Source organism: Drosophila mauritiana, chromosome 2L (genome assembly GCF_004382145.1).
Source record: "Drosophila mauritiana strain mau12 chromosome 2L, ASM438214v1, whole genome shotgun sequence".
Classification (NCBI taxonomy): domain Eukaryota; kingdom Metazoa; phylum Arthropoda; class Insecta; order Diptera; family Drosophilidae; genus Drosophila; species Drosophila mauritiana.
The window spans coordinates 1,800,832-1,812,430 of NC_046667.1; the positions used below are offsets into that span (position 1 = coordinate 1,800,832).

An 11,599-nucleotide genomic window follows, 5' to 3' on the forward strand; every position below is an offset into this window, starting at 1 on the left:
CACAGCCGAACGCAGCAAAGTACCTTGGAGTGCTTCTGGATCGCAGACTCACATTTTCCAAGCATGTGACCGACATCAGAACGCGCCTACGTGCTAAGGTGGCGAAGCACTACTGGCTACTTTGTTCGCGCAGTAAATTGTCGCTATCCAACAAGCTGACAATTTACAAACAGATCTTAGCACCAAACTGGAAGTATGGGTGCCAAATCTGGGGCTTGGCATGTGACAGCCAAATCAAAAGAATCCAGGCTATTCAAAATAAGGTAGCAAGACTTATCACCGGCTGCGAGTGGTTTGTTCGAAACACCACTCTGCACAGAGACCTAAAACTAGCAACGGTTTTCGACGAAATAAACCAGCACTCGAGCAGATACCATGAAAGGCTGGAGCGCCACAGAAATCGGCTGGCCAGCGCTCTAAATAGATCTCGCCCACCAAGGAGGCTCAATAGAAGGCAACCGAGGGATCTCATTACCCGATCTCCTTTGACAAGGGTCCGCAGAAGCTGACGCTTATCTTAAATCCTATTTGTTATATGTGATTGTTATGTAATTCTAGTTAAATTACTGTAAATTTGAAAAAGCTAACTATAGTTAGCCGGCGAGCCCAAAATGGGCTGAATTAATAGATAAGAAGGACACAAAGGGGCTTCATGACTTCCCCGTATGCCTTAATAAATAAACTAATTAAAAAAAAAAAAAAAAAAAAAATTCTAAGAGTAGCCACTAATATTCTTAGTAAAGAGTAAGCAATGTAGCGCGATCTTTATTCGTTTGTTGTGAAATTAAAAAACCTATAGTGCACAATGACAGAACGGCTCCAGCAGGGGATTATCGATGCAGTCGTTGTTCCTGTTACCTTCGCCCCCCATGCGGACCACTTCCCCGACGACGGAGAGCTTGCTGCCCTGCCTGCGGGTCATGCCCTCGAAGTAGGCGTTCCCCGGCTTTGCTTTCAATCGCACCACGATGTCCCTGTCCTCGTACTTTTGCTTCTTCCAGAAGGGTCCTTTTTCGGGGTACACGTTCTTGTGCCCCTTCTCGATGTAGAAGTCATTGTCCCTCTGGGGAGCCGCATAATAGGCACTCTCGATCGAGTCCAACTGAAGGGGTATGCAAACGGGGTACTCCGCCATCAACTGATTCACATAATCGATGATAATGCTGGCCGATTTTGTCACCACTCGGTTGCTCTCGGGAATGGAAATCTGCTTGTGGCACAGACAGAACTTACTCGGGATGTGGGAAGTGTTGCAGTTCCTCCAAGGCGGAATGGGTAAGAAGAGACTAACGGCCCGGGGGGTTTGAGAACCCTTTAGCTTCCACAATTCTTCAGTCTTCTGCGTGATGGACGTATCCTCTAAGGAACTTGGATCCAAGATATGCTTCAAGGTCTCGTAAAGGTCGTATGTGGTTACCAGGCTGTGGGCATTGCCAACTAGGCTTTTCATGGCCATGGGGTACTTAAATCTCATCCACTTCGGATACATAATGGACAAGAACGGCTGACTGTCCTCTATCATACCCTGGAAACTACTGCGAAAGAGACCCCATCTCAAGCCGTGGTCCGACATAAAGAATATAATGGTGTTGTTGGTTATGCCGGCGTCGTCGAGGCTCCTCAGCAATCGCTCGAATCTTCCATCCGCCAGGCGAGGGGAGTTGAAGAACTCGTGGAAGCCATTGGCCCACCAGTAAAAGGAGAAGAAGGGATAGCGCTGCGTGTGGGGCAGCAGCCTATCGTTCATCTCCAAGAGGATATCCATGAAGGCCCTTTCGCCCATGCAATGAGTATCTGATACGGAACTGGCCTGCCTTTTGATATAGAGATCCACCATGAAGTCGTGCAAGTTGTTATCCGTGGTCGGACGCTTGAATCCGGGCTTGCCGAAGTAGAACATGGAGTATATTGCCATGTCCTCGGCGAAACTGGTATTGTAACCGGCCCTCTTGAACTCCTTCCAAATCAGCGGCAGGTTATCCATACATTTCTGCCGCACCCAATAAGCCTCGGACTCTGCCGCACTGAGGCCCGTCAGCAAAGCTATCAAGTTTGGATAGGTATTGGTGCCGATCTTGTTGAAGCCCCAGAACTCCACCTGCGACATGTTCTGGCGCATATAGCGCACGGTCCTCGGCATCTGGCGCAGCAAATTGAGATGCGAAACAGAGTCCAGACCCAAGATCATCACAGAAATGGGTGAAGTTGCGCCTCTCGAGTGTTTCTTCCCATCCCAGTACTTCAAGGTCGCCGGAGGTTTCTTCAGCAACTTCTCAGGTGGTGGTTGGATGAAGAAATGTGCATCATCGTGCAAGGTTTTGTTTGTGAAAGTATTCATGCACTTGACTCGCAAGGACCTCAGTCCTTTGGGGACTTTCAGGGCATATGGGTACTCCAAAGGGAACATGGTTCGACTGGATATCTTGACCCTCCAACGCCCCTTGATTTTAATCCGGAACCAATAGCACTTTATCTGCCAGTCGTGGGTCAGATCGCTTTCCTGTAAGATTCTGTCGATGTCGCGGGACAGCTTAAGGTACCAATCCCCGTTCGCCACCTCCGTTCGGAACCAGGTCTGATGGGTGCACTTCAGATAGAACCTCTTGTCCTCCCACTCCCAGTCGGTGTACTTGGCAATGGTCGGGTTCATCACATCCATGGCTATAATGCGACATCCGTCGGTGTTCACAAAGAATGCATTATGTATTTTTCCGCCAGTCTCGTAGAACTGCGTGTCCAAAAACAGCAGGGCGTAGAGGACGATGGTCGTCAGGATCACGCCCAAGACCAGCTTTCGAAAGCTCCTTTCGCCCATATCTAAGCGGTATAGGATACCGTTAGGGATAACCGGGATGGGATGTTTAATTTTAAAAAAGTTGATTAATAGGCTGGTAATGTCAATGCTCACTACGATTGGAAGAACTTTGCCGAGGAGTGAGTAGAATTTGATAGGTTTAAACTACTATTCGCGCAAGGGCTTCTATTATTGACAGTTTGAAAACGTTTAACACAAGTTAAGGGTATACAAATCCTTCATGTATATGCCTTTCCTTTTTCAATAGCAAGTACCTTTATGGAAAACTTCGAGTTTCGCAGAGTGTGCGATGGAAACTTTCCACGCGGTGCCGCAATGTTTGCCGTCAAATAAAATGCCATTTCTCGCCTCCACATCCTCATCCACATCCACCTGGTGGCTAACCAGGTGCCAACAGTCGTTTCGTTTGGTTCCACTGCAGTTGCTAAAGTCTGAAAAGAAATGCGACAGCTGCAAGTCATCAACTCGACAGCGTCAGGAGAATTCGCAACAAAGTGCCAAAAGAGCTTTGGGGGGAAAGTGGCGGAAAAGGATGGAGATCCTGCGCTCCTGTCTCATATTTTTGTCATTTTCCCAGGCGCCATTTTGTTGGCTAGCAATTTAATTCCATATTTTATGCAGTCGAAATGCGCGCGGAGCATGCGACAAAAAAGTATGTTCTCCTCTTCGTCGTTTGGTTCAGTTCCTGAGTTTTGCCACTGCTTCTGGCCAACTGCTGCTGACTCAAGGGGTTAACGGAATGAGGCCGACAAGGGTTAAGGTTCGCGGAGCTGATTTCCTAAGGGTCAGACTAAAGTCAAACCTGCTGGCGGCATTGTCATATTATTTTTGGCGAATGAAAGCCAAATGAATAATGACATGCATCCAACAAGTTCTGATTTTAAAATAACTAGCAAGTTTAAAGTTGTAGTAATCTTGCCGTTAAATAACTCGGAAGTATATGAATAATAATATTAGAATTCTATTTATAAATCATTGACAAATAAGTACAATGAGCTATGGAGTTATCATCTTCTTCTTACACCGTGAATGTTTTGAAAACATTGCTATCTTTTTTCTATAGAAAATATAAAAGAAGCTGTTTATAAAATGTATTTAAGAATTTACTAGGAAATGAAACGTTAGGCCGTAACAACTGATAAGACACATGATTATAATGCTGTTCGCACTTACTGAAAGAAATCATTCAGTATCCTTGAAATGCATTGATTTCCATGTTGGCATCTGAACATATGAGGTGAAATCGTACGTAATGAGTCGGGGCGCCAAGAAACCACCGTAGCCATTTTGACCCTTATAGTAAATGCCGATTCCGGTTAGTGGAACCGGCGGCTCCGATACAACGTCCTGAATATCGAGGAAGGGCACCGTTCTTTGGGCAGCATCCTGGATGAAGCCCGTGTTGGTGAACTCGATGAACTGATTGTCACTTGGGTAAGGTATCGAGAGCACTGAGGACTTAGTGGATACCTGGGCGTCCATCAGTGGCAATTTCTCCCTGCAGGACAAGTCAGTGATGGCACCTATGAATCACATATATATCCCAATATATAGCGAATAGAAGCTAAAGGTTTCTCATTCCTTAAAGGCAGATACAAAGTATTATACTATTACCTGATTTAAGAAGGCCATCCGACTGATGAGATCATCCTTTCCAAAGAAGTTCAAGTAAATTTGCTCCATAGACTGAAGGTTCCCTTTGTCTCCAGTAAATACCTGCGCCTCAGCCAAGTTCAGTTGTGTAAAATTCTCCCACTCAGCTGACTCGAATTTTCTCATTTTCTTGTAATGCTTCGAAATCCACCTAAATGTATTAAACATTTCTAATATATCAGAAACACTGGCGGCACTTTCGTTTACATAGTTGTTCGATGCAATGGAATAAGCAGCAGCATATGTGTACTGGGATTGGTGTAAGATTAATATTACGAACAGAAGAACACTAAGCTGACTTACCTTGACTCTTGTCAGCTCATTTAATTTATTAATTTCCCTAAAAATTTTTTCCAAATGGATCTTGTCTTCTTCGCCCATTAAATAATAAGTGCGGGCATGTGCGGTTTTCCCAATGGCCAAAAGCGTGGCCAAAGTGAATATAAGTGTACATCTCGCATTCATTACTTCGGAGCTTCTCGTTTCGATTCAGACAACTAAACAGTTTACAGCTGTATTATAAGTTCTGGGGCTCGTATCTGCCAGATTCGGCTACTGCCCTTCTGGGTTATCAATTGTTTCATTATGAAGATGAATCGAATAGCTAAAAAATACTATCAAATTCGAAAGCATTCCCATGGGGAACAGAAACCTTGCCGCTTATATTGTGCATTATACCAAACTCGCTCTAGAAACTAACATTTGGATAGCTTTAGTGGCGTGAACGCAGTCATAGTCAGTAAATTCTGCAAATTTCGTTGTCAGCCCGGGGGTTAAAAACAGTTTAAGCCATTTGTTTGCATATTTTAGCCAGGGTCTGTTGCTGTTATTGTTCGCCGCAGTGCGGCAAAACATTTTGGTTAAAGTGTAGAGTCAAACATCTGGTCTTGGCTTTTGCCCTCTGGTAAGTAAATTACGAAACTAAGCGAACGACGACTGGATTTCAGTTGCGATACAGATGGACTGACGGACTGGACCAAACTTTGAGATGAAACCAATTTATCAGCAGCTGGCCAAGGGTGAAATCTTACACCCCATTCGGGTAGATTTTGAAATGAACTCTCTCTGTGAGTGCAAATGTATGATGCCGCTACACTTATTTTGGCCAGCGGCCATAAATGTTATTAAACTTTCAGTTGGTTTTGTGGCTGGGACTTGTAATAACTTGCTGCCGTCAGATGAATCACTCTATTAAGTCGATTACAATTTATTAGGGGAAGTGTGAGGACTGGGTAGACTCCGTCTCCATTTATTTAAATTAAGTACCCGAGCTGCTCCCTAATGGGCACCACTGCGTATGAGCAATATTTGTCTAAATTATACTCCTCGTTTTTTGCACTTTCTTAGCCCGAATTGCTTGCAGTCAATTTGTTCAAACGCTTGGCTGCTTCTCGGCCATCACGATAATGTTGATGATGATGGATTTATGTCTGCTATTTGTTTTAGCTTTTAGCCGTACTTTTTGCCATATCCCTTACTTTTTTCCACCGTGCTGACTTCAATTTTTTTTGACCTGGCTGCTGTGCGTCGGCTGTCATCGGCAGCAAAGTGAAAAGTGAAGAGTGAAATGTGAGATGCCTGTGCAAAAATGCCATAAATCAATTTTCACAATTCACAAATTGCCCCGGCACAAAAAAATCGTCTGACTTTGTAAGCGGAGAATGTTTTTTCCCCAAGGATTAATTGAAACGACGCCAACTTTGGAGTCTTCGTGGCAGCTTAATGGATGAAATCTGCTTTAAGGTGGAATCCACTTGAACAGGGGGAAATTGAAGTAAATTGCCAAGTTATGTACGGGATAAGTCGTATTCGTAGGTTTTCTGTCGGTGTCAAAGGTCATGGGCCTGGATATCGGGTATTAAAAGGTGCGTGCTCAATGGTAAAATACGCTTTCAGTTTAGTTTTTTGGGACTGTTCGTTAAGTCCTTCTGTCATTCTATGGACAATCTTTCCTGACATATTACACCTGTTTAACATACTCATAATTGAAACGTAGGCCAAGAAAAATGGACGCCAGCATTTATGCGGCTTTAAAAATACCACAAGGCGGGACAAAAACAACAGCAATCAGGACCGAGTTAGGGGAAATGAGCAGCGCCGACAAGAACATAAAAAGCCAAATTAGCAATGTTTCACATCAAAGTGCGCATTAAATCCGAGACGATAATCACACACACGCACACATCGTTACATAGGAGAAACGTCGTCCTTTGCGTCCTTGGTATGCGTAAGGACATACAAAAAACATAATTAACCGCGACCTGACGACGACAACAGCAACAACACTAGAAACAACGCAAAAGCGACGAGGACGACGCGTTGGCGACCTACAAAAAGCCGTCAGCCTAAGAACCCAGAAAGTGCACTGAGAAAAATGTAACTAATTATGTTCAAAATTTCCCATATAGTAAGTTTATGAGCAATTTGTAAGCCATGGCTGTAGTATTGGGGGGATTTAGGTAGATTTTCTCTCAGTGTAATCCGCTGCGCACTTGGCGAGCGTTTTCCGCCCTTTTCCCGTTGGCATCAGGTTAATGTGACGAGCACAGCTGCTGGTGCTCTGGGAGTCGCTGGGGGCGATGCCGGTGGAGCCCGGGCCGACATTTTTGCAAATTACACACTTTTGAATATAAAGTACTCGCATAACGCACCCGAGACAGCCAGTCTGTGGCCACTTTTAATGGGCCAGGCCGGAGTTTCGCCTGGAAACTTATTCGCAGCAACGGAATGCGAGTCCGGGCAGCTGGGGTTGGCGCAGTCTAGACATCGCCTGGAAAATGGCTGTGGGTCAACTGAAAAGCTCGCAAATTGCGAGGCCTACTCCTTCTGGCCCTGAATTGCAATTAAGCCTGATATATGGGGCAAAACTGGTTCGGCTTTCGTTTCGCTTGCTTTGTTTCGTGTCATTCTGGGCAACATGGATTTATGAATTCAAAATGCCATTGGCCAACGGGGCGGGCCTCCAGTTCTGGGCCAGCTCAGTGCCATTTGTAAATCAAATTCTGACTCTGCGAAACATCAAAATGTTTCGAGAGCCCCCTCAAAAAACGAAAATTATTGCCAAAGTGGTTGCATGACATTTGACTTGTCGCATAGCTGGTTGCCAAATGTAAGCCTCTTTCTACGGAAAATAAAGGAAAAGTCTGGAAAACATAAGTAGCTCTTTGCAAAGAGTTCTTGCCTATATCTTCTATTAAATGGAAAATGTAACCAAATGGCAGGCTACTAATGATGTGGTAATTGAAAAACAAGTGTAATTAAAATTTCACTTCGATGTCTTATATAGGAATACGAAACCGTTTTATCTAACTTATTTCTGATGGGTGTAAGCCTCTGGCAAACTTCTTGTAAAATGAATTAAAACCCATCTTGGGGATTCAGTTAAGCCCCGAGTAATCCATTCACATTTCAGTTAAAATTTCCTTGCTGGATGTTCCACATTTCCACTTACCCATAATTGTCCATGAATGGCAAATCACTCTCGAATGCAATCCAATTAAGGAGCCAAGTGCAGCTTAATCCCTTCACAAACACATCGAAATGTAGCCAGCAGCTGTTGGGCCACAGCCATTGTTACCACTTCCCGGGAAAAAGGATAAAAGTGCCGAGATTGGTAGGTGGAAGCAGAAGCGGGTGAAGAATTAAAAGAAAGCGAACCATTTAATGATAATTACAGCGACCATTAGCAATTCTGGCGGCAATAATAACAAAGTGAACATAAAAACCAGACTGCGAAATGAGGGGCAGTCTCTGATGTGCAAGGCTTGCGGAGGGGGCGTGGCGATCCGTGGCGTTGGAAAATCTGGGGGCTAGAGCGTGACGCGCTTTTCAATTACCACGAAGCCGGGCTCAATCTAATGAATTGTTAAATTATGTAATGAAGCGTGTACTTTAGATAAATGAAAACTAATTAAATTAACTCCCGCAAGCAGCGAATGGCAAAGAGCAAAGTAAACTTTGGCCAGAAAGAAAGAGAATCCCATCCCTTCCTTCGGAAAGTCGGAATGCAGCTGAGCGAATTTAATTTGTGTTGTTTGCCAACATTTTAGTTTCGAAATTGGAAAACTAATTGTTTGCCGCACTCACACAGACATTTGCATTTCCCTGCGCAAACACCGAAATCCTGATTCGGCTAGTGTTTTCCAGCAATTAGGCACGTTCCACGACATAAGCTCTTATGGTTAATTGCCTTTCACCTAGAACACATCTCTTATGGCCACCTTCCCCCCGTTTTTAGCCCTACCACCTGTTTTGGCCCGTTCTGCATTTAATGAGTCATTCGATTCGATTTCGAATGGGTCACGTAAAACATTAAAATGAACGAATGACACTGGAGGGAGGACTCCCCTTCCGAATTCCTGGCGAAGTGGGGGTTAGAGCATCGTTTGCACATGACAACCAGATGGTGATAAATTCAGAGTTGGCCACCAATTATATGGCATGCCATAACTGGCCAAGTTTCGGGGCGTGGCTAACTGGAAATTTATTTTAAGGAGCTACATATAATGAATTGCCAACATTATTCAGTTAATTCGTTTCAAAAGGGTAATTTAACCGTGTTATTGTCATCATCAATATTAGGGATCCATAAAGCAGCATGTTAAATGTTTAAAAACCTTAAATGCTCTGACTAGCATAATGGATTTTTTCTTGGGTAATCGCCATCGGATTTCACTAAGTCCAAATAAAAAGCTGAAACAAGTGCGAACAATTTATGCAAATGGGCCACTCCAGGACATTGTCCTTCCATCTTGCTGCTTTCCGGCATTTCGCCACCTTTTAAGGACCATTTCCACTTGTTATTGTTGGCCGCCCTAGTTGTTGTTAACTTTTGAGCCCTTTTGTCACCTTTGCGCTTGATCAAATTCGACACTTCAAATAACACTTTGCCAAATGTTGTTCTTGCTACTTGGGAGCGAGTGTGTGTTGTCCTTTTGCACATTTGACTGAATTTGAAGTGTGTGCTTAACAATTTTTGGACCACTTTTTTAAATTCCTTAAGCACGTCGACTGCCGAAACTTTGCGCTGCGAAAAGTAATTTTGATTTTATTAGCTGTGTAGCACCTGACGGCATTCCTTCTTGGCTTTCAGCTTTCAGCTCTTACCTCTCAGCATTCAGCTTTCAATTCAATTTAAGTCAATTGCGTGTTTGGCGCAAAGTTTTTCCACACACATAGCGACACAATGGGAAACCCGAATCACCCGAAGCCCTGAAAATTCGGCGACAACTTGACAAAGTCAACAGCTTGATGGGCAAAAAGTGCCAAGTAAAAAGGAAAACACGACAAACAATTTGTTGTTATCGACATTTGCCGTTGTCGATATTTTCCTGTCGAACCGAACCGCTGGGGAAAAAAGGCGGAAGACAAAGGCGGAAAAACTTTCCGGCTTTCCAAATGCCAAGAGCTCGGTCAAACGGAAAAAAAAGAAGGGCAGAATTAATTTAATCTCAGCCAGGAGGAGATTCTAAAAGAAATAGTCGACCATTTGTCAGGCAACCCCAAACCTGTGGAAAATATTCGCCCATGAAGCTAAAAGATATCTTTAATAATTTAGTGTATTCTACAGCTTAAGCTACAAGTTACATGTAATTTTTCCATCATTTTTAGTCCGTGGTTGCACTGAATATCCCCTTCAGTTAGCTTGGAAGTAAATTACTAGTTTCTGTGAATAATATTTTATTGCCAAGCTAAGAAAACGGGATATTCACAGCATCTCAAACGATATCACTTTGCTCCGTTTGCTCCCCTTTGGCCGAATCTGCATGTTTTTCCGGACTCCCGCCAAAAATATCTATACCAGCATCGACTACATATCCTACGACTTGAAATTCGGCTCTTAGGCTCTGCTCCCAGCGACGTATTACGTTCGCGGCGCAGACGCCCATGGAACTGCAGGCGATGTTCAGGACCTTGTTGGCATTGCAACCGGCCAAGAGGGAGTAGGGGCCGTGACTGCTGAACTTTTCTCGGCCCGGACTCAGATCGTATATGAGGCCATTCAGAGCGGTGTAAATGGGTAGACTGGGACTCGAGCCATCGAAGGCAGTTAGCTCCTCCTGAGTGAGCAGGACGATATCGTGTCCTTTGGCGTCCTTTGGCTCACTGGCCGCCCTGGGGGGTTTGTCCAAGTACTGCGTCGACTCATCGGATTTCTCAGAGTCCCTCTTGAACTTGCCATAAAATTGCGACAACTTTGTGGTGACAAAGTAGCCCACCAAAAAGGAGACTAACGCCTGGCCAAGAGGACTTCTCAGCACTTTGGAGGCTGTCATCAAATTGGGACCCAGCTCTACAGGACGAAGTTAGTGCGTTGAGTAATTGGCTACTTCTTAATAAATTTACTTACTTGCAGAAAACATTTGTCCAAGTATCGGCATTTTTACCACTTTTCTATAAACTATATATTGGCTCTGTTTAAGTTGTTTTTGTGCTCAGCATTTCATGAATTTTGAAAGTTCAGTCGAAATATATTCGAGTGCAAACTCAGCGGCAATTTGATCATACTCAATTAAGCCGAGTTAACAACAATTTACCGCAGTGCGGAGCGAATAAAAATGTTAAGCCACCTGCTGCCAAGCTCATTTACATCAGTCATATAAATTACATGCACTTAAAGAAATTTATTACTATTCATTTCTAGCAAGGCAAAGTTATTATTTATATATATCTTCAACTTCTATTTATACCTGCAAGCTGAAGACACAATTCAATCCTTTTGTTGTTTACTCATTAAAATATTGATTTTCTTCGAGTGTATCGCACATAGCTACAGCGTGTGTCTACGCCATTTGCTATTACCATTAATGCCAAATGCTATCGTAAAAAATGTCGCATGAAAACATTGCCAGTCTGCTGTCAGTTGCTGTTTTTATCAAATTGGCTGTACTTGGACTTTAATATGACTTAATAAGCTCATTACAATTTTTTGCGCTACGATGTGTGCGTATGAGCATGTGAGTGAGTGTGTGTCTCGCCAACAAAGTGTAATTTTGCGCCAGGCGAGTGCTCTGCGAGAAATACATACGGACGCTTATGTAAATACAAGTACAACTGCAGGGCGACTGCCAGGACGAAGGAGTCCTGCGCTGATTTGGGTCGGATTTAAGCGATACCCTCGGATTGCTCAAT

The 11,599-nt window shown here is 43.9% G+C and overlaps 3 protein-coding genes across 3 annotated transcripts; all 3 read right to left on the bottom strand.

Moving 5' to 3' along the window:
• Positions 1-747: 747 nt before the first annotated feature.
• On the bottom strand, positions 748-2,893 carry LOC117150847. Its single transcript, XM_033317917.1, has one exon. The coding sequence runs from the start codon at positions 2,813-2,815 to the stop codon at positions 794-796; it is 2,022 nt and encodes a 673-aa protein (XP_033173808.1). The 5' UTR covers positions 2,816-2,893; the 3' UTR covers positions 748-793.
• Positions 2,894-3,997: 1,104 nt separating this feature from the next.
• Positions 3,998-4,933, bottom strand: LOC117136577. Its single transcript, XM_033297549.1, has 3 exons — positions 4,778-4,933; positions 4,430-4,717; positions 3,998-4,309 (listed from the first exon to the last, which is right to left on the bottom strand). The coding sequence occupies exons 1-3, from the start codon at positions 4,931-4,933 to the stop codon at positions 3,998-4,000; spliced, it is 756 nt and encodes a 251-aa protein (XP_033153440.1).
• A 5,091-nt stretch (positions 4,934-10,024) lies between these two features.
• LOC117145679 (membrane steroid-binding protein 1) lies at positions 10,025-10,943 on the bottom strand. Its single transcript, XM_033311422.1, has 2 exons — positions 10,818-10,943; positions 10,025-10,760 (listed from the first exon to the last, which is right to left on the bottom strand). The coding sequence occupies exons 1-2, from the start codon at positions 10,846-10,848 to the stop codon at positions 10,186-10,188; spliced, it is 606 nt and encodes a 201-aa protein (XP_033167313.1). The 5' UTR covers positions 10,849-10,943; the 3' UTR covers positions 10,025-10,185.
• Between the last annotated feature and the right edge of the window lie 656 nt (positions 10,944-11,599).

What these genes read in the sequence shown, in the direction of transcription:
- LOC117145679 (XM_033311422.1), bottom strand. Translation starts at nt 10,848, where the DNA reads ATGCCGATACTTGGACAAATGTTTTCTGCAA. An exon ending in TGGACAAATGTTTTCTGCAA is followed by an intron (nt 10,761 to 10,817) that starts GTAAGTAAATTT and finishes TTCGTCCTGTAG; the next exon opens with AGCTGGGTCCCAATTTGATG.
- LOC117136577 (XM_033297549.1), bottom strand. Translation starts at nt 4,933, where the DNA reads ATGAATGCGAGATGTACACTTATATTCACTTTGGCCACGCTTTTGGCC. An exon ending in AATTAAATGAGCTGACAAGA is followed by an intron (nt 4,718 to 4,777) that starts GTCAAGGTAAGT and finishes CACCAATCCCAG; the next exon opens with TACACATATGCTGCTGCTTA. An exon ending in GGATGGCCTTCTTAAATCAG is followed by an intron (nt 4,310 to 4,429) that starts GTAATAGTATAA and finishes TCCTGCAGGGAG; the next exon opens with AAATTGCCACTGATGGACGC.
- LOC117150847 (XM_033317917.1), bottom strand. Translation starts at nt 2,815, where the DNA reads ATGGGCGAAAGGAGCTTTCGAAAGCTGGTCTTGGGCGTGATCCTGACG.